The sequence below is a fragment of the Buteo buteo genome, chromosome 8, assembly GCF_964188355.1.
Source record: "Buteo buteo chromosome 8, bButBut1.hap1.1, whole genome shotgun sequence".
In the NCBI taxonomy this organism is placed as follows: domain Eukaryota; kingdom Metazoa; phylum Chordata; class Aves; order Accipitriformes; family Accipitridae; genus Buteo; species Buteo buteo.
Genome location: NC_134178.1, coordinates 39,032,679 through 39,055,600, shown reverse-complemented (window position 1 = coordinate 39,055,600; position 22,922 = coordinate 39,032,679). Strand labels below are relative to the sequence as shown.

At 41.8% G+C, this 22,922-nt stretch overlaps 1 protein-coding gene across 1 annotated transcript; it reads left to right on the top strand.

The window, feature by feature from the left end:
• Positions 1-11,076: 11,076 nt before the first annotated feature.
• ADGRG7 (adhesion G protein-coupled receptor G7) lies at positions 11,077-22,587 on the top strand. The gene is given in 8 exon segments (XM_075034807.1): positions 11,077-11,445; positions 12,629-12,663; positions 16,820-17,004; positions 17,007-17,181; positions 18,767-18,850; positions 19,859-20,011; positions 21,020-21,167; positions 22,363-22,587. Coding segments are annotated over 8 exon segments (1,374 nt in total).
• The last annotated feature ends 335 nt before the right edge of the window (positions 22,588-22,922 follow it).

Genomic DNA, 22,922 nt, shown 5'->3' with positions numbered 1-22,922 from the left:
GGTTTTTTTGTCAGCTGTGGAGAACTTCGGGTGGGATGCACTTAAGAAAACTTCTAAATTTCTCCAGGACCAGTTAAGGGAGAGAAAGTCACCACTTCCTAATTTCCCATTTTATCTGTTTGCTCACAAATCTGAAAGAGCCCTGTAAGACTTCTGAAAACTACCAGTCAGAAACTTTAAAAATCTAGAAGTAGCTTTAAATAAACCAACTGGGGAATCAACAATTTTGCATTAGAAGATCAAATGTACCAATGTCACCGTATCCCCTGGAGTTGGGGCTGGGGTCAGCTCTCTCCAACCCCATCGCCAGCGTGACTGCTTACTCTCATGGTTGACCTCAAGAAAAAGCCGGTGACAGGCTGCATGCCCCATCCCATTTGGGCAATCATGTAAAATGCACGTTTTGGCTTTGGCTCTGTGTAAGACAGACCAGCTTCAGTGTGTGGCAGAAGCTTGGCTCGCATTGGGAAGGTGTTTCTACCCGTGGGAATGACTCGGGACGTCACGGTTGCATTGGTGTTGGGGTGAGGCATGGGGGGAGGCACTCAAGCACAGGTATGGCGAGCCTGGTCTTGGGACAGCATTGCCTGAGCCCAAGAGATCTTGCTCAGTGTTGTCAGTAGCCCAAAGAAGAAGAGGCTGAAACCACCCCAACAAGATGTCCTGGAGGAAAAAGAGCATCTCCGAGCTGGCAGCTTAAAGGCAAGGCTGCTCCTGCAGTGCCTGGGTCCCCGACCACACTACTGGGCGCATTTACACCAGCGTTTTAGTCTGGATCGAGAGCGAGCTTTGGACCTCACCCTCTTGTCCTAACTTAAGCGCCAAGGTTTGCACCATGGGAAGGAGCCAGAGCGTGGCAGCTGGAGTCCCTGCACGGGAAACAAAGTTCGACGGTGCTCTCCAGCATTGCGCCTCGTGTGCTCCAAGCATTAATGGGCATCTGCATCCCTGGGACAAAACTAGAGTCCCAAAACTCCTGCAGCGTGGAATGGTTGTGCTGTAGAGGTCTACTCCTTTGGCACCACTGATAAAGGCACACACATGGGTAAGGTGAGGAGTTTGTCTGACAGGAGGGAAGGAACCCATTAAAGTTTTATCACAAGGATAAATGGGTTACACATGCCTTTCTCTCATTTACGTTATCTGCCTCTGTAAAGCTTAGTAACTGTGGTATTTGTTCGATATTCTGTAAATAAATAGCTGTTTTTTCCTTGTATCTAAATCTAGCTTGAACTAAGAGTAAATTTGGCAGCAAGGAATTCCAATCCTACAGGTTCATTAATTCTTAAAACTGTGGCACTAGAAAACTTTGGTATACCCAGTACCTTAATGCCCTCCTCCCACAAGGTTCAGTTCCTCAGAACTACAGCAGCTGGGGTAGGAGCTACCGGTAGAGAAGTTGGTGGAAGAAAACAGAATAGTTTTTATGCAAAAAGTCCTTTAGCATGTGCAGTAGTGGAAGCAAGCCTGACTCCCAAGGACTGCACAACAACAGCACATCTGTTAAAAGGGAGAAAGACAACTGGAAAACTGCTGGGCACTTGCCTTTAAAATCTATTCTAGGTAAAATATGTGCTTGCTCAAAATATGTTGGAGTAAAAAGCTTAGTATTTGTCAAATAAGGCATAACTTGTCCTCAGATGACTTTTTCAGAACAGTAGCTTCTAACACTTTGTTATGTAATTGTTGCAATTCATAGATTTCTGTATCTGGTACCCTTCTTAGAATGAAAATACATTAAAAAAGTGGTTGAGAAATATAATTATAAATACTACAGCATACTTTGCAATTTGATTCAGGAAGAAAGCTCTCACATATAGATCACTGCCATTTAATGGCAAAATATTCTGCAGGGGATGGTACCTAAGAAGTCAATGTCACAGTAAGGGCATGAAATTGGAGGAGAAATGGTTACGTCTACATACTGTGGTTGCCAGCCGTTGCCTCCCTGAGGAGAGGAAAGAAGAAATGGAAAATAGACTGCAGATCTATACAACTGAATAGCAATTAAGTGACTAGAAATCACTCCCAGCACTCTAAGACTACAGGAAGGGAAGCTGCCTTCATGGTATATGGCATTCCAGTCTGCCTCCAGAGTTATTTACCAGGGACAAGGTTCTCAGACACACTCTGGGATTTTTATGGCTCCTGTGTGGCAACCCCAGAAGCAGTAATGCCGATTCCCTGCTCCCAATGGGAATGACAGCAGGAGTGAAAGCTTGCACTGCTTTGCTGGAATTTTACTGGTTTGTGACTCTGACTCAGCCAGATGCAGTTGACACATAAAAAAATGTCAAAGATGGTGTTTACTGCTGGCACCACACTTTAGTCAGGCTTGAAAACAAAAAAGAAAGGAAATAAGAAACATCTGGCTCTAATTAAGGCTTAAAAGAAATGGAGGAAAGCAGAGGAAACATGTCTAGTACTCAAGAATGGTTTTGTCTCCCTGGAGCTGCATCACATATATAAATTTGCAAGTAATAAGGATTTCTTTTAGTTTGATTATTCTATCATATAAACATGGTTTAATATTTTCATAAATAAAGGTGTAAGATCCTTTGAGATGTATTTATTGATTTGTTTTGGTTTTGCCATCTGGTTCCTTATGCCTTTTTTTTTTCTTTAAGGTTTATATAAAATATTCATGTCAAGTTAGAAGTCTCCAATTTTTTTTGCTTACAATCCTACTTCCACTTCCCAGATGACAAACGGTCTTCCATTTGCAAACCTGGGCTTGCAACCCAAGGTTTTAGACTCACAATATTTTATATATCTAAACACAACATTCCGCTCAAAGATGTCCGTGATGACGTTAGCTGTGTAAAAGAATGAAGAAGGGATGTTATTTCCATTGAACAGAAAGGGTATAGTCAGTAACCACAAGAATTAATTCTTATTTCTTTCCAACTTTGTCATTAAAATCTCTGCAAGTATGCAAAGTCCCTGCTATCATCTAGCAACATTTCTACTAGCAAAGGACCCAGACCTGTGATTCAGAAGCTGGGTGTGCTTTTAATACATCGTAAACCTCAGACTTGGTGTTATGTTGGATGTTGCTTGACTTAATGTTGCTGAACTATTCTGTGACTCAGTTTCCCCATCTGCAGGATCCAGTCTCTCCGAATCACGCCTGGTTCTGCTTTGCTCTGTACAAGTCCTGCATAGGGACATGCCGCTGCTCTGCTGCCCTGCCCCACAGAGCCCCTGCGTAACCCCCTCGGAGGAAATGCGCCGGTTTGCGTTTTCGTGAGTTAAGAGACTCGAGTGTCCCCTCTGTGCCAGGGGGATGGCTGTTTCCTCCCACCCTTGGACTCCCTCCCACCCACCGGCTGCGTGCCACGGCCCCCGCGCCCTCCTCGAACCACCGTGCCGATCCCGGCACCGAGGCTCTTTTTCCTTCTCTGTTTTCTTTGCTAATGGGAATAACATGGAGAAAGGAAACATCTAGGACAAGAGACACACTCGTAACGCAATGGCTACCGCAGACGGGCAGGCAGATGCAGAGGGGCAGCAGACAGCCCTGTCCCAGTACCAGTCACTGGTGTGGCGGCACAGCCCGCCTTTAACTAAAACCTCTGCGAGCAGATTGTTAAGACATTTGGCTGGCTGAAAAAGCATATTAACAATTTTGGAGCTCCCATTCCTAAATGTAATCTTAATTATTTCAGTGTTTCTTAGGTGCTTTCCTCAATACAGAGTGTCTTGATCACTAAAAAGTAGATGTTTGGTATTTTCTGTATCGACTTTTTGAATATGAGAACGAGTATTTTTATGAATATTTTGCAGATTGCCACCAAAGAGATTAAATGAATACCTTATCTTACTCATCTTTTTTCTTGATAAGAGGAAAAAAGGTCTTAATAATCTGTAAGGGGTTAAAGGAACAGTAGTACCTAGCAGTTATCAGCAGCAGTATGAGTAGTATCTAGTAGCTAGACCATTGGGCCACATCCCAAGAGATCTGAGCCCTTTTTTTGACTGGATTTCTGTGTATCCTTGGCATTTCACATAATTTTTTTGAGGCCTGCTTCTAAAATTGAGATGGAAGTGCTTTGGTAATTAAAAAAGCCAAACAAACCTCCTTTCCTCACTAATGAAGAACACCATCTAAAAGCAAGGTACTGTTCCTACTTACATGCAGGGGATTCATCTACTGATCATTGATGATAAAAAAGACAGTGTTTATTCCAATTAGTTCTTTTAATAGCTCTATTTGCCTCTTCACTTTGACTATGATATTCATCTTGTAGCTTTTATTTTGTCAGTGGGAGACATGCTAGCGTGCAGAAGATGCTGATTTTGTCAGTTCTGGTGGTATAACTTTTCTTTCTGCTTCACATTTTACTTGTGCCTTTTACCTGTTTTCTTTTTCTTCCCCACTCCTTTCCAGATGAATCAGATGTTCTGGGAATTTGCAGACACAGATTTTATTCCCAGTTGTGCCAGTGCCTGCTGAGTGACCATATTTAATGGTGGAGGTGCACAGAGGGGATGCAACAAGGCTCTGCCCTGCCTGTCCAAATTATGTAGTATGGAAATACCATTTACTCTCCTGAAAGTGCATGCCAAGTGCCTGATATAGGCCAGTCCTATACACACACACATATATCTCTCTATATACGGAGATGCCTTGCTTGGAGGGAAGAGAGGTTCACTGACATGGCTTTGAGCCATGCTGTGCACTCAAATAACAGGCTCTAGCTCTTATCAGTATAATGTAGCTGGGTGTCTGAGCTGGGACATTTTCCTGTAGCAAGTAGGAGACATGACATTTAATGCCTTGATAAGTGAAATGTTTTGTCGGGTGGAAAATGATAGAAATAATGGTGTGCTACTTCTCCACCAAACCTTTTTTTTTTTCCTAAGTGGAACAGAAAAGGTTAAAGTTCTAGCAGTAGACAAGTAGTTAATGGTTTATCCATCACAAGGTTATGAATGTATAATACCACTTTATAGCAGAGCAGACAGTCTGCACCACAACACGCCTTCACTCCACTGGGACAGAATATTGGTTGGAATTACCTGTTGTGTAGTGACTGTGACCCTTTAGGTGCTGTTTATTTGGCAGTTTGTCCTCAGGTTTAAACAGGTAAGAAATATAATTCTACCTGATTTGAGCTCTATTTGTGCTCTTTGGGTTCTCTTTCCTTTCCTTAAGTATTTAAACATGATTGCTGATAAACATGATTGCATCCATGCTGTACAATTCTTAGGTGGAAACATTTTTTTTCTTACGCTGATGTTTAAAGAAATAACCCAAACTTTGCATTCTGCTGTAAAACAGAATAGGATGAGAAACAATCTCTAGATTGTTTTCCTTGTAACATGTTTACACTGTATATGATTCCTCTGATAGAGCTTTGAGAAATGTCTTGAAATTTTCTCACTCTTCTGGTAGAAATCTGTTTTATTTTTCAAAAGACAAAAATAAACCTCTAGCTAGGCTAGTAAATGTTTTAAAGAGGAAATATTTAGCTTTACCTATGTTTATATGTTTGTATGCATATAAGCAAAACATGCTGTATATTACCTATTCATGTTTTCATTACAACTTGTATTACAGAAAAATTTGTTGAAAGAATATCAGAGATATTGGTTTGCATATTCTATACCCCAAAATCAGGTCAATGCAATCTGTCATAAGACACTTCTGTGCGCAAACTTGGAGCAGAAAACTGGTCAGTGTTTCCTCTCAGCAAAATACTCACTACATTGACATGATACAAAATTACACATGGACCTATATTCAAAATTCATAGAAAGTATCAGATACTCCTGGCTGCTTGTCCAGCAGGGAGTCAGATATGATTGGAGACCAAGAAAGCTGGAGAAAAGTTTATATGAGGATACATTAGGTTATATTTACGTCAAGAGATTTATCGGATGTTTATAGGGAAGGAACATACCCAAGGCCAAGAAACGGCACATAAGTAAACAGCAATTACTTAACATCCATCAGTAATTATCTACCTTTGCTAATATAAGCATATACCCAGCGCTTTGTTTGATTTGATGGAGCTAAACCCAGATGAAATGGGAGTTAACTCTCAGTGCAACTTGGGGATACCTCTGCTTATGCCTAGGATTTACACAACTGCAGGCAAACGAGCTGCTAGGAACTAGATTTAAACTGCGGCTACTTCAGGGATGGAGAATACCTCCAAGCCCATCTGATGCATTGCTTGTTGTGCGTAGTGGTAGTGTTTCTTCTTTATTCGAACTTTAACCACAAGTATTATCATTAACATTTCCCACGATGTTTGATTAAAAAAAACCCCAACAGTTCATGATGACATACTATTATGCAAGCATCATTTCGTTTTAGTTTAAAAATATATACGGTCAAAATCAATGTGATTCTTGAGATGGTTAATGTCTGCAAAACTTAAAAGCCAAGGACAAATAAAAAGAAGATGTTTTCTGAATCATAAAATAAAACCAGAAGAACCCCATGATTTTAAGCCAATGCCACAATTACTGGAGCCTGATGAGCTTTACTGCGTGTGGGGTAGACATGGCTGCATTAGTCAGCTCAGGAATTCATATTTGTGAAAGACACATATTTCCCTCTGTGAAAAAAACCCACTTTACAATGGTACATGAGACTTTGAACAGTAGGCTGAGAAAGGCTACCAAGAAACACTAAATAGAGCCACAGTTTCCACTAACATTAACAGATCCTGTGAGCATCACGTTGTTATGACAGAGGGACTCTTCTGGGGAAGGCAAAGGTAAGGCCGATGCTGTTTGCTGGCCTTCGCCGCACGGGCTGCGTGGCAGCTGCGCCGGCACCTCCACGGGTAAACCCTGGACTTTTTAACCCCACAGCTTTGAGCTTTTCTGTCTTACTGCTTTCAGAGGGGTGCCAGCCCTGTCTTCCTTTTCACCTTTCCCTTTCCTTACGCTCCTTTTGCAGCCTGGGACTAACAGTGCCAAAGCCAGACCCCGACAGCCCAGCCGGGCCGTGGAAGTGCCGCCGCCGCTGCTCCCACCCGAGGCAGCCCGGGGTCTGTGCCCTTGCAGGGCAGCGTCGCTCCTTCCCTGGCTTCGGGATCCTCCGTGCCAGGTTACCCTGCCGCGTCACCTTCTGCCTGGCCGCTTTGGGCATGCATTCACCAAGTGAGACCGAGGCTTGGAGCTGTGCGGCAGGTTTCCCAGATTCTGTGCGTTCCCAGGCTCCCAATCCAAAGCAAGCGGCTGAGCCCCGGTGTCTCTCCTCTGCCACGTGGCCCCATGTGCCACATGCCTGTGACTGGCAGGTGAGCCAAAGCTGCTGGGCAAGGGGCAATAGCTGCCCAACCAGGCACCCGGGTCCCCAAGATATAGTCGTTCTCCGGAGCTGCGTAGCTTGGGCCACCCAGATCTCAATTGCTGGAGGAGTTTTCCTTTCCATTCTGTAAGATTTCCAACGGAGAGACAATGTGTTTTGAAAAGCTGATGTCTAGTGGAGACATTACCTAGTGACACATAGATGTTATTCCACTGTCATCATAGACATCTGGCTGTAATGTAGCTGAGACAGCCCGAAACACAAATGTTAAATAGCAACAACATGAGCAAAAGCCGAGTGATGCATGCCAAGAACAGAATTACCCCCGCCACGTGGCACATCCCCTTTGCAATAATCTTCCAGTTATATGAATTCCATTAAAGACTAAGAAGTTAGGCAATCTTTTAGTTCAGCAAGAACATTAGAAATATACAATAGCACATGTGTTCCTGACAGCACTGTTTACTTTTGAATTTTCTGGCTTTACTCTATTTGTCAGCGTCTCAAAACACAGGCATTAAAATGTCAGATCAAACGGCAGCCCTCAAGTCTGGTTTTCTGCATTATTTCAAGGCATACCATACCATACCATACTGCACCCAGTGCACAGGTGCACAATTTCCACCATGAACCTTATGGGAAAGGATTCCAACTCCATCCTTCACTTAGGGACCAGGTGAGATTGACTGTGAGGAAGCCTTGGTCCGTGGAGATCCCCCAGGTCTTGGACCCATCTTTCAGAGCCTAAGGTCCATCAACCCCACATTCATGCCATTGGTTTTAGTGACAAGGAGGGACCAGTGACTAAGTACATGGGAAAGACTGGGTCACATACATTTTTTAGTTGAAGCTTCAAATAAATCATGTTTTTTCTTTCCTTCATCAAATTAGGTAGATATGTGGTTTTACATACATGTTAATGAATATTTTAATATCTTGATTCTTTATTTACACAGACACTACAGAATCCATGGTACCTCCGTGCCCCTGCCTCAACAGTGACGTCTGTCAGGACGGAGCCTGCGTGTGCCCAGAGGAGTGGGTGGGAGCTCTTCGTGAGATAGGTCAGTACAAGCCAGGCACCATGGGCAGCTGGGGACATTTCTGCGAACCCCTTTGCTTCAGGAGGTCCCTGATCTTTCCCCCCAGCCAAGACTTGCTCAGCAGGGTTGGATTCACAAGCAGTGACGTGGCTCTTGCTAGGTGAGGCCATATCCTTTACCTACTTCTGTTGCTCTTTCAAATTAATGATGTATCTGAGGAAGACATTACAGGTTTCAACTGTCTGTGCCCTGTTTCTAGCCAATTTGGCCTTTGTTTGAATTCCTCTGTCTGAAGATCACAGTGACTTGAAAATCCGATTCAGATGTCAGTGGCCAGTATTGCCATGTCTGGATCTACCAGTGTTTAAGGGATACCACCCAGCTCAGCACCCTGCAGGACAATGCCTGTCCTCAGCTCCTGCTGCCACTGGCACTGGGTTTGGATGAGTCAAATTTCCTACGCCTGGCACAGCACTGGCTTGGTTGACTCCCATTTCAGTCCCCTCCACCGCAGCATGGCACCTCTGCACTGCCCTAACTGGGGCGGGTTCTCCCAGCCGATGCCAGAAGGGTGCCGGCTCACCGGGCCACGGCATCTCCAGAGCTGGTAAGATCCCCAGCTCATGCTTTCCAACCCAACACTGTGGCCAGTGTGACACATGGATAGGCTGTCATGTGTCAGCTGTGCCTTTGTCAAATGACCTCACATGTTTGGTCAGAAGGACATCGAAAGATCTGCAGCTTATCCAGGAAAACATTCTTGGTGAAGACTGCTGGGTAGATGGAAACTTCAGGTCCCCCATGTCATTTCCCTTATGACAGGATGGGTAACATGTCCAACAGACAATGACAGATTGGATGGGTTCATGATGGATTGGAACATTTGGGCAATATGTTTCAGAGACGTTGGCTTAAATAAAATAATCATGGCTGGGTTTTCAGCACTGGGAACAAACCATGATGATGAGTCTGTAATTCCCTATGTTCACTCCTCTGGTATTCTGCATTTGATTTGCTGTGAATTGCCTTAAAGAATAGATTTTAATAACTGCGGTTATTAAAACACATGAGGTAGGAATGTTTGGACAGGCATCATTAACTTGAAATAATAGCAAACATTATTGCATTTACAAAATCTGAATTCTACTCTGTTTTCCTGAGCAATGTTTATACTGCCCACCCGTCTGTTGTTCCACCTTCATGGTAACTTTGACTTGCTGACCAGTTTCAACTAAATTCACTAGATGGTTGCATATCTTAAAGGTCTCGACATCCTATGAGTTTTGCACATGTCACTAGTTGGGTACAGAAGACCAACCCTGTAAATACCTCACCGAGAAAAAGGCAAGGAGACTTATGCTGGCAGTGGGGAGGAGGGGACCACATGGGCAGTCAATCCAGTTTAGCCACTAAGATGCATAGCTCTAAACTACCCATGACATTTGTCTCCTCTCCGCCAGCTAACCAAATAAAGGTGTGTATTTTATGTGTTGGGAATCTAAAGACGGATGTAGGACACAGAGGTTGCGGGGGGAGCTGAGGCATGATGCAGCATAAAGGGTGTGGGAACATAGTGCTAAAGGTGTTGGGGAAGCTGGAAGGAAGTGCAGTCGGGTGTCAGGGGTATAGAGGAGGTGATCTGGTTTATTGCCAGCAGGATACAGCAGGGCATATAGGGTAGACAACTTTTGTAAACCAATTACTTTTGTTCCAAGGGTGATGGAAAATTTCCACTTGGCTCATATTTCATTCCTTTTGTACATTACGTCATGGTTACTTTCCTTCACAGATCATGAAAAAGGGTCTGGTTTTCTTCCTACTTGTGATTTCTTTGGGGTTTTTTTTGTAATTCTGAAGCAATTCTACTGAAGTCAAAATATTTGCAATAATTTGAGAATTGCATCAGTGGGAAAAAAAAGCACCAAACAATTTTATTTCAGATGGCCTCCCTTTAGTAAGTCCAAACCCAAGTAGTACAGATATGTATATAAACCAGCCCAAAACACTTTCAGATCAAGGCCTGAATAACTAGAAAGATAAAAAATAAAGCTTGAATAGGTACTCATGTATGAATGCATATGTATTCATGCATGAATGTAGCAACTTATTCCTGGCTTTCATCTGTCAGAAGGAAGGCAGGATCACTACAAAAGTATTCAAATCCATGCGTGTAGACAGGGTTCATTCAAGACTGCTGAAAGACCTGGCCAATGTCACTGTGGGGCTGCTATCTGTCACCTATGGTGATCAAGGGAGGCCACAGGGAACTGAAAAAAGGCCAACATTATGCCCACCTTTAAGAAAGGCAAGAAGGAGGACTGGGAAACCATAAGCCAGTCAGGTTTACCTCAGCCCCTAGAAGTATTATGAAGCACATCCTCTTAGAGTCTATTTCCATGCATGTGGAAGACAAAAATATATTCTGGAACAGCATGAATTTACAAAGGGCAAATCATGTCTGACCAACCTGACTGCCTTCTGTATGAAATAACTGGCTATGTAGACAACAGAAGAGCAACAGATGTAATATACCTTGATTTTAGAGATGCCTTTGACAACATCTCCCTCGGCATTCTTGTTTGGTAGGTGAAGATGTACAGGTTGGGTGAATGAAACATTAACCAGGTTGAAAATTAACTCAACAGCCAAGCACAAAGGCTTGGCTCAAATCAGTGACTTGATTGGAATATAGTAAAAGTAGAGTAACCTGCTGGTCGATACTAGGGCCAGTATCATTTAATGCCTTTATGAGAGACCTGAACAATGACACAGCATGCCCTCTCAGCAAATCTGCAGACAAAACTAAGCTTGGGACGGAGCAGAGGTATTGTTGACACAGTTAATGGCAGAGCTTCGATGCAGAAGAACCTTGAGAAACCTGAGGACCACGCCAACAGAAATCTCACAGTGTCCAACAAGGACAAGTGCCGAACTCCATGCCAGGGACATTGGTACGGACCAGGAACTTGCTGGCTGAGGAACAGCCCCGCTGGAAAGTACCTGGGAGTGACCGTGGCTGCCAAGTTCTGTATGAGCCAACAGCGTGTGTTCATCGCAAACACGGCAGAGCAGCTGTGCTATGTGGAGGGAGACAGGTTGACGGACGCTATTACCCTCCCCTTCCTGGCACCGGTGAGGCCCCACCATGAAATACGTGCTTAATATTGCCCCCTGTACCCCAGGCTAAAAAGACCTGGAGAAGCTGGAGAGGGTCCAGCAGGATGCTGTGAGGACAGCGAGCCTCCAGCTAACTGAGCGGGAGTTGCCAATACCATTGAATCTAAACTCTTCTCGGTAGGGACAGAAGGTAAAGCAAGGGACAGCAGTTGTAAATTGCAGTTTGAGAAGCTGAGATTGAGCATGAAGAGAAATGTTTTGGTTAGAAAGGTAGCGAAGCATGTAACTGGAACATGTTTCCCCGTGAGGATGTGGAGCCTCTGTCTGGTCTAGATGCCCTCTAGAGGTTCCTGCCACCTCACATTTTTGAGACACCTCGCCCTGCTAATCACCTCCTGGCAAGTGAGGTTCAGGTATGATGCTGTAAGGCAGACCTAATCTTTGCAGAGTCACAGTGTCCTTATTTGTTCATAACCATGTTCACTTCTATAGAAGGAAAGTATCATTGTGTCATGGGAAACAGAGACCCTATAGAAAACCAGACCCACAGAAAGTTATGTGACTTGGCAAAGAAACCCGTGCCAGAACACGGAGAACACTCCAGGTGTCCTGAGCCCCCCTCGGGACCCCCACCATAAGTATGCGTCTTTGACTCAGTCCTGCTAATGGGACACAGTCATCTGAAATGTGGTCCAAATTAGAAAAAGCTAGCAAAACCAGGATGTTGCAAGTCTTAAGACCAAGCAAAAATCTTCTGCCTGTGTGTTGCAGTACTTTTTTCAAGTGTTTGCAGCATTGCAAGGTATATTTCTGTTAAGTTATAGTGGTATGGTATGACATGAGAATGCTATATGCTGCTGTACTAGGTCAGGCCATGGTTCCACTGAGGTCATCATCCTGCCTTTAGATGTAGCCAGCACCAGGTGCTTAGACAAGGCGTGGGGTTTGTGTTGGCCACCCCGTCCCATTCCAGCAGGCAGCAGGGCAGCGACTCCCTGCGCCAGAAGCCACATCCGACCCATCATGCTTCTAGACTCACCAAAGGACCGTCCCCCATTAATTGTCCAAACCCCATTTGGAACAAATGTGTATTTTTGCCCCCTGCCATCTTCTGTGGCATTAGGTTACCAAATCTGACTTCTGCCTAGGTAACAAGACTCTGGAAGTGAAGCTTTATAATCTTTTACAAATTTTCTAGGAGCAAGGCAGTGAAAATAGGAGAGATGGCAAAAAGTACGGGCTTTTAGGGTTTCAGTGACTCCATAAATATCACTTGTAGCAGCTCAGCACCTTGGGTTTAGACAAGATTTACCCAACTGGTTTTATTTCCTTTAGGGCAAAAGGTTCAATGAGCTTCCATTGTCTCAATACTATTTTATCTCTGAAAATTGGTCTTTGTACTAAAAATATTTGATCTGGATATGGGGTTTTTTCCCTCTGTGCAGTTAATTTCTGTGAAGCCAGTACCTGCACAGTGAACATTTCTGAATGCATTATAAAAACCTTTACTTTTGAATGGATTATAGTGGGTAAATATGGCAACTCCAAAGAAAAATGCAAACCTTATAGTGAATGGTATGTGTTTCTTTCCTTTCACTTCTACTTCCCAAAAGTAAATGTAAGGTTTGTGAAAGATGTCAGATTATTAGACCAGAAGAGAGGTCAGTGTTTGAAGCCAGAAAAGCATAGGTCAGGCAGCAGGAGCGCAAACCTTTCCACACAGCTTTCTACCCCAAATGCAGAGAATTTAAGGTAAGCACGCCAAGTTGTATCTGTGCCTGCCTGGGACTGGGCTGCGAGTCAGTTAATACCTGCTCCTGAACAGCCTTTTGATTGAAAAATAATCTATTTATATCCTACTATTTAGCATTAGGATTCAGGATGCTTTCCATCAACTGTGGTTCCATGAACTGTCTCAGCTTTCAGAAAGCTTGTAGAGAAGTAAGCGTTGCATGGCTGCTCCACATGCTCTTTCGCATTTCTTTTACAACATATAAGCTATGTTTTTCAAGACACGATAAAAAGTCTTCCCGATAGCTCAGTGCTGTGCCTCCCATTTAAAAGATGTGTTTCTGCAGCTCTAGCATAAGTAAACCTATCTGAATTTGGCATGAATAATGTCAGCCACTCTGACAAGATTACGTATTTGAGTATAAAACACATGTTCTAAAAAGAACAATAACTACTTAAATAATTCATTGTCCCTCTTAACACTGAAAGACAAATATTTTACATGCAAACAGAAAATAATACTGGATCGGATGTCACACCCACAGTACAGTTTTAATTCCCAATGAGATCATGTACATGTGAGCGCTTCTGTACTCAGTGCATACCTTTCTGCTTTTACAAAATTACAGTTAACACTTCAATGGCAATCTGGATGTGCTCCAGAAAGGGAGAGCTCCGACTTTAGAACTTCCCAAAATTCTGAATTGTAATGAAAACCTGGACTCCCTAGCATCACAAGTAATCTTAAATTACTATTTAAACAGTGTCTGAGATTCTGCATCATCCCAAGAAAAAAAAAAGGCGTTAGGAAATTGAGGCAGGAAAGATATATGTGTGTTACTTTTCTTAAAACTTTGCAGAAAGCAAAATGGCATTCCTGGCATATGCCTGCTTTGCAAATGGCCTGAATTTTCAATGGTGATTATTTTATTTTGCTTGGTTTTGCCTGAACACAGCATCCCATTTCATATTTCTTAACTGGCCTGCAGCTTCCTCAGTCAGGTTCCCAGTTCACAGCAAATTCCTCTGAATGGAGGCAATGCTGGCCCAAGATACCAAACCAGTGAGAAAGCGAAAGGGATTTGGAGAAGACTGGCATGAGGGAATGAGGTGATGCTGACACTAACACATTAGGAAGGATTAAGAGTGAAGCCTTTCCTTTCAGTCCTATGATCAGCTGAACATGGACGAAACAGTTCTGTCCCTCAAGAATTCAAATTCAAACTCTTTTGTATGAATGCTAAACTCTTCCTGATAAAATCCATGAATGCCTAAGCCTTGCTTTAAGGCTTAGCTCTGCCATATGTACAAAACATGGAGAGCTGAATGTGACTAAGCACCTTACAGACAGTGACTGCTTTTCTCCTGGTTGTGCGCTTTGTTTCCTTATCACTAGTCCCAAATGAAAAAAAAAAAAAAAAGAAAAAAGAAAAAAGAAACCAGCTACAGTCCCTTTAAATAAGAGAAGTTCCTTTCATCATGTATTTTTGCTTGACTATTGAATGTTTCTCCTGCCTGGATCCTTTGATGGGAAACCCTTGAACTCAATATTGTATTTTCCCAGTACGTAGCCTTCACTAAATGGTTCAAATGCCAAATCTTCTCTAAAGTAATACATAATATTAGTAGCAGCTATTCTAATGCTAAGAAGATACCCCGTAAGGTTGCAACATAAGGTTATCGTGGGGCCGTTAGTAATTTGGGATTTTGTGAGGAGCCGCGCTGTGGTGCTGCCATCTAGTGAGCCTGGGGCAGCTGGGGGGGGGCAAGGGGAATGCCAGGGGAAGGGAGGAGGAGGTGTTCGTGGCAGGGATCCGGAGCCCAGCTTTAAAAGGATGTTATTCCTCCCAAATACAAATATTTACTTTGAATATAAGGTCGTGCTAAAAGTCAGAAGTAAGAATAGTGAGAACGGGCGTTCACGATCTGCTGTTTGTTCATGGTGCATATTCAGATGTTTTCAAGTCAAATAGTATCTTCTCCAGTAATTATAAATGCAAATTTCCTTCCTCCCTATGCAACGCATTCACCTTTCTTTCCTACCGTTCCAAGCTTTACGAACACTTCAAAGCTGCATGGTTGAATTAACCTTGATTTTGATAGCTTCCCAACATAAGCAATTTGAGAACAATTCAGTTATTGAAGTCATTCATTTAAGCTATTCAGTGGCTGGAATACGAAAGGGATGACTCGATACACTGTTTAGTTGGTCTCCATAGCGTAAAGAGGAAATTCTCCTGATGATTAGCAGATTTCCCATCTCTTCAAGTCTTATTGTTACCTAGCTATACCTTCATATAACACACAGCTAATGCCTCACCTTTTTTTGTGTTTAGACCTTTAAGATAGCACAGACATTTACGCTCTACCCCTTAAGTGCTAACTGACTCAAACTGGACCCAACCAGCACTTCTAGCAATTCTTATTAGTATCTCCAGATGCCATATCTACATGGGGTGAGGGCAGTCTGCCATTTCTGTTGCATTTCATGTCCCCTGCTGCCTCGCTGATGTCTCTGTTACTACCCTGGCCAGGCAGCTGACAACACAGACCCAGCACTGTATTATTGCTACGCTGATCCGTGCTATATGTTGAAGTGTTTAGCTCATTACTCTCAGTAAATACCAGGCTTTGAAAATGTGTAACAGTATTCCACCACCTGCATCACTTTCTTTTTATTTTCCTGTATGCCCTGTACCCTGCTATTACAATGCCTAATCAGTTATCTTCTAGCCAGTTACCAATATGCCTGTTACGCTGGTGTCTTCATTCAAAGCTAGTCATTTCAGTCCACTGTCTTATTGCTTAGACTTTTAGCATTCATGTAAACACATATAAGTTTTTCCTCAGGTTCTCTTCTTGCTGTCCTACTTAGATGTTGCTCTGCTTTCTGTTGCCTATTTGATAGTTTCTATACTCTATTGCCTTCTGTTTATAAAATGTCTGTAGAGAACAGTTGATTTCAAAGCACTGTGACTATACAGCAATGTGGGTTATGAACACTGCTTGTACTACAGTTTTATTGTGACTTAAATGCAATTGCAGCAAACTTCCTTGATGGATGTGCCTGTGATTAATGGTGTCATGTGATTCCCCCTTGCACAAGGAGCAAAGTCATGCCAGCAGAGTTGCAGTTATTGTAGATGAATGCATGTTTCTCGTCCTGCTTGCACTAATGTAGATTTGAAGCAATCTATCAAGGTCAATGTTTTTAAGATTGTAGGAGCTTCCAGACTCTGCCTTTTAAATGCATTTGTAAGACAGCATTTGGAAGTGGCGGATTATTATTCTCTTGTACCTTGAAGAGTGTTTAGAAATACTTGTCTTATGCTATTTCAACTCTTAATACTGAAGACTGTAAAAAGAGCAGAGTGGAAAAAAGAAAATGCATCCCAACTGCTGTTGGGAAAGGCCCAGTCCTAAAAGGTGCTGGGTATTCTCTGTTCTAGTTGAAATCAGACAAAACTGATGGATTTGGTAAGTTGTCTGAGAGTAATGACGGTGTAGAATTCTGCAAACAAGTTATTGCTTTATCTTCGCTCTGTATTAAAGACTGCACATTCTAGCTTGCTTTTAGTATCAATGGAAATGAGGAAATATTTTACAATTTCTCTTACTTTGCTCTAGTTTTTTCTCCTATATGTATTCCTACCAATAGTAAAACTCTGAAGTCACCTGTAACATGGATGTTAGTGAGTCTCTATTTCTCTATGCTCATTTTTAACATCATCTTCATCTCTGGAATTGGAAACCAAAATGCCAGGAATCACAGCAGCGATACCACCAGCTACTGCCAGCAATACCTTCCCTATGATGCCGCCAGTAACACCTTACTCACATCTGACATGTAGATCCTCCCGCAGACTCCTGGTGTATGGCTGTGGCTGTCCAACTGCGCTACTTTTTGTTGGTGACATTTATGTGGACAGCACTCAATTCGGCACAGTTGTACTTACTGCTGCTTAGAGCCATGAAGCCCCTGCCTGGACTCTTCCTCATAACCATGTTAGTGATCGGATGGGGTAAGATTTAAAGTCATATATATGGCAACTCTTACCAAAGTATCAGTACATAGTACATTCAGGGAGAGTTGTAAAGATAGGAGATCAGTAGAGAGCAATTATAATCAGTGTCTCTGTTTTAGCACAACGTAATTTAATAAATAATCTCCTGTTACTGCTCACCCTACTTGTATAAACTGAACTTGTTGTCATTGTCCTGATACGGCACTGAAACTGATAGCTTGTTCATTGGCACAGCAACATAGGTCTATTGTGCGCAGGAGAAATTTTCACAGTCATCAAGGCATTCAACAATCTGTTTCTGTCAACTAAGTAAAAACCTTTCAGGTACAGTGATTGCATATATGGACTCAAATTTTTCATTTACATATCTCTGAGTTTCCTCATGACCTCAGCCAGAGCCTTGCATACATCCAAAAGCAAGGAGTGACTGACTTTATTTGTTACATATTATTTATTAATAAGCAAAGAGCACATTCTTAAGTCAATACAACAGCTAGCAGCAATACTGCAAGCTGAAAGGGAACTACCTGGAGGACTGAAGAATGCAGATGGATGCCCACTAGGTAAAGTAAAAATCTCAGCCTCCTTCAAGAAACTCTTCTAATACAGTGTACAGGAATACCTGCCTTTTCCACGTTGTGTATGCAGCTTGTGTGGTATGTTGTTTCTGATGGCATCTACCAAGCAGTTTTGGATCCTGATTGTTTCATGATTATGTTTTGCATTTGGGTGGAGGTAGAGGCAATTCCTCTAAAACTTTTAGAATTCGGACTGCATGTGCAAGCCAGAAAATGTTCAGCAAAAGCTGTCTGGCTACACGTCACTGTGCTCCATGTATATTCACACCATAGCAGAGCGTTAGGTTCTTGACTGTGTCCTGTGACTAGTTACACATGTCCAAAATAGCATGATTCTGACTCACAACTTTTCAGATCTACTTTGAGAGCACAGCAAATACTTGGCAGTCTAGAAGATCTCTGTTACAGCTGAAGGAGGAACAGACTTTAAGAAGCATGTTTATTTCTCAGATAAAAACTTGTGCGGGAGGCTCCTTCCATTGAGATGTGCCGCTTAGCGAACAGGTAGGCAGGAGACATGGAAGAGAGGAAGCGAAGCAAAGGCATCAAGGAGGCAAGCCCACGCTGGCATGCTTCTCGGGGGGCAAAAGTTACACTCTGCATCAAGCTGGCATGAAATATAATGGTGCTTGGTGCAGAATTTTCTTAAATTATTTTCTCACTGCTAACAAGAGGGTAGGGTTGCACAGCTGTGATGAGGGAGGTAGCTACAGCACAGGAAGGAGTTTGCTCTGTCACCGTTGGCGTTGGAAGTTGCGCTGAAGCTCTTTAATGGCAAAAATCAGCAAGTCATGGGCATGAGCTGTCCTCAGAAAAACAGTGCTCACAATCCTCAGTCCTGCCTTTTCTCTAGGCTATAGAAAACCCACTTAGCTTGGTGCAAGGCAGATGAAACAGAGCTCTTAAAATCTATGCATTTTAGGAGGCAAGAAGTTATTTGTGTGGAAGGGAGGTACGCCTATGCAACCGAACAATAAATTGCTAGTGTCTCTCCTATTAGTTGGGAATCCCTGCTGTAGTAGTTGCAATAACACTTGGACCTACTTACAGAGAAGGAATAGCTTTAAACCACCAACAGAAAGAATTGTAAGTTAATGTATTATTACAATACTTGCTATCCCACACCTTTTGTGATGGCTTATTATTAATACAATTCTAGATTTATTGTTGGTATACTATTTTGTATATCTAAGTACTTAAAAGAAAACAAAACTCTTCACTCACGCTAAACATTCACTATAAGGAATTGCAGTTTCTCCTCACTAAAGATTTAGGGTACTGGATCCACATCTGCCTTGAATTCTCCTCCAAGATCCCCTGTGACTTTAAATGGAAGCTGTAGATGCTCTTAGCCTAGCTGAAATTTAAGACCTCATTTAAGTGCATAACAGCATTTCAGTACCTAAACTTAATCCTCCCATTTATTTAAAATCTTTCTGGCCAACATAACTGTATCTCTATTTACCCTATGTTTTTTGTATCGGTATTCATTTTAGTGCCCACATACCACAGCAGGCTATTAGGCTTACAACACACCTTGGTGATAGTGGATGATGCAGAACAAAGGTAGACTTCTTTTGGAAACATAAATACAACCCCCTTCCACATGGTGGCTATCTTATGACACTCATTTAGGGAGTGTTGACTTCTAACTTGAGATTATTTGGCAATGAAAAAAAAGAGGTAAAGCTTATTGCAGGATAACCCTGCCCTTCTGAAGTTGCCCCTGTTTCTGTTTCAACCTTTGTCCGTTATGTCTCCCCTATTACTCTTCCGTTCTATTATAATATATACCCTAAAGACAAACTTGCATATGGTGGCCAGATACCTAGTTGGTTAGCTATATTGCACCTTACTATATTTCTCTATGCAGTTTGTTTGATAAATCATTTTTCATTCCCCAGAGAAAGAGAAGCATGATTGAAAGCCCTCAGTTCTCAAGGAATGGTCGCCTTTCAGAAATAGGTTAACAAGGCCTAGAAAGCCCTATGACATCTTTCAGGATGAAAATTGGAATATTATTTTGTTTTGTTTTGGTATTCTGAATAATGTGTCTAACAGATCTTCTGAAATGGCCTCTCTTTATGTTAAAAGTTGCTGGCTTGCAGCACTGGATCAAAATCAGAATTTCAGTGTGCAAAAGCCCATGTTATGGTCATTCCTCTTGCCAGTAGCACTCATACTCCTGTTTAACTTCATCAAGATCAGTGTGTCTGTGACATGGAAGAAGAATGAGAATTTGTCAAGGTGAGATGGCATAGGACTCCTCAGATCTTTCAGCAAATGTGTTCCTCGCTCTCTTGTCACCAGCTCAGACTTTCTTGCCACAAACTGAGATTTTTGACAAAATCTTTTGTTTTAAAGAAATGTATATTTAAAGCAGTCAGAAAATGAATTCCATTGTTGCAATGAGTCAGACTTTGTTCAAGTGCATATTAATGAACACATTTCAGGCTTTTTGCTCCCTTTTTTTGGGTTGCAGTGTCACTCAACTTCAGTGAATGTTATCCCTGATTTAAACCCATATAAGTGAGAGCAGAGCTGGGTCTAGCCAAATGAGAATTATGAATTTCTCAGCACATCTGAATGTCAGGCCAGTTCCCTAGCAGCTTTGAAGCAGATTTACTTGCTCAGTTTTACATCAACACTCCATGTATTGTCACAGGCTGTGTGTCACAAACTCTGCAGTGTACATTGTATTATTTAAAAGGGGACTGCTTTAGTTTTTATTAATCCCACAGAACTGATACATTCAACAAAACTTCGTACCATTTCTTCATTGCCTTTATGTACAATTTTCACGGTTGGAGCAAACAAAATACCTCATCTCTGACTCCTCTCAGGCTTGAGAGAAACTGGATATCCAAACTTCACTGGCAGCTTATTTTTATACTGAAAATTAAGCACATTTGGATTGAAGTTATAAGCATTCTAAAAAGCTTATAATAGCTAACATGCTAATTTTCAATGCTTCTTATTGCCTTGGTAAACCTCACTTTTTTTGTTAAAGAAAGATACATCCAAACTACATACTACAAACACAGATTATTCTGATAAACTTGGTTAGATTTCTTTTTCTGGATTTCTTCTTTGGATGATATGTCCAACAAATGTAGGGAGGTGTATGTTCTCAGCTCACCTGAATAACACATCTTTGCAATATAGCCCTGAATAAATAGGAAGTTTAAAGCTCAAAAAGATATTAAATGGTATAGAGAAAGACTTAATAACTTTTTTTTGTGCATGTGTTTCTAGGAATAAAAGGGATTCATTTATGAAAAAGATGATTGCCACTGTCTCTATTGTAGTAGTGCTCAGAAGCACCTGGATGGTAGCCTACCTCATGTTAATAAGTCAGGAAGAAACAAGCCTTGTTTTCAGCTGTTTTGCTATCCATGTTAAAGTATTTAGCAGTTCTGAGACTAATAATTGAGATAATGAAAAAAAAAGTTGGGTATATTTGTTCTATAGCTTGGTATAGCCTGGGAACTTGTTGCTAAGCAGTTACAGAGATTTAGAATTTTTGTTCAGAAAGGGATGCTATCCTTCTGGTCTGTCACTCATAAAACTCTTCCCATTGTGCAAATCAAAGTGGGATTTTTATTTCAAGGTCACCACTGGAAAGATGTTCCTGAGTGGCTTCTCTTATACCAAATCATACATAAAATTATATTCAGAATGAATATCAGGAAAAAACTTCTGCATCAGCTGTGGGAAAGAGTCCCAGGGAAGTAACTAGAGCTTCCTGGCTTGAGACCTTTCACAATGATCCTGGATAAAAGCCTACAGGAAAGTACCTGCCTCTTTTTCCCCCACGGCCCTGCTAAATTCTTGGCTTTATATTCATATAGGGCATATGAAGTACTTGGAGTAATGGATACTTCATTATTACACCACTGAATATTTTCTACAAAACAGCTAATTGGAAATATGTGAAAATCGCCCCATCCCCAAATATTAAGTTGTTTACTATCAGTTTGATCTACTGAAAACTGAGGGCCTGTACACCAGTGGGGATCAGATCTACAAATGCTCTGTGCAAAAAGTCCTGAAGTGATTATTACTACACTGACAGATGGATTATACCCATGATTTAAAACTGAAATCAGGAACAGGGAACAGAGATCCATTTATTTAAAACCATGAGCCTTTTTTTTTTTTTTTTTTTAACCCAAGATACTCGTGATTAATCCTTGAAATGAGAATTTAGAAGAACAGGTATAGAAATTTTGAAGTCCTGCTTCCCTCCATGTGTGTCTGATTGAAGTGCTGATAGGGCACACCAGCCACATTTAATGCTTCTGGCATGCTCAAGCAGGTCTTACCTTTGACCTACCCAGCAGAGGGTAATAATATGATCCTGAGGTATGCTAGCTAATCCGTTACAATGTGCAAATCAGGTGAGTATAGTTGCAAATCCATAGTTACATAGAATAATTTTCCTATTGAAAATACTTCTTGTATTTCAAGATATTAATGTCACTGTTAGTGGTTACTGAAAATTGTTTTGTGATTGTTTTTTAAGTCAATTACTGTTGTCTAATTTTTTCTGGTTTTATCAGCAAAATATTGACTCCACACTTTCATTTACTCTACAGGCGCTTCAGATTTGTATTCTGTACACTTTCAGATCACCAATCTTCAAGAAAAAAGTTTCTAAAGTGTTTCCTGTTTTCTGGGTGCCAGAGGTACCACTGTATCTGCATTCAAAAACTTAGTATGTTTCAAAATCGCAGTTTGCAAAACATTCACAGGAAACTTTCAGATCAACCCAGACTTTTTCAGAGAATATTTCCTTGTCTACCTTCCCTAACTGGAGTTAGAAACCTGTAAATGCATGAAATACAATCCTGCATTTTTTTCTGGTTTGTTTTATGTAGATCTCACAGGTATCTTGAATGATGGACATACTCCAACTGCAGGTAGCTCGAAATAGATCATAAGCCAAGACGACCAGGAGTCAAAAGCAGGACCACACACTAGCAAGACTATGCAATTGTTAAGCAGCAATGCAGTGCTAGATCTTCTTGATACTACTTGTACTGCATATCACCGAGGAAGGTCTTTGAAAGGAGTTGACGTTATGATAGTTTTGTATTACAGTACAGATGTATAGCAGTTGCTCTATTTATGCCCTTCTCATTTTTCAGGCCTGTTG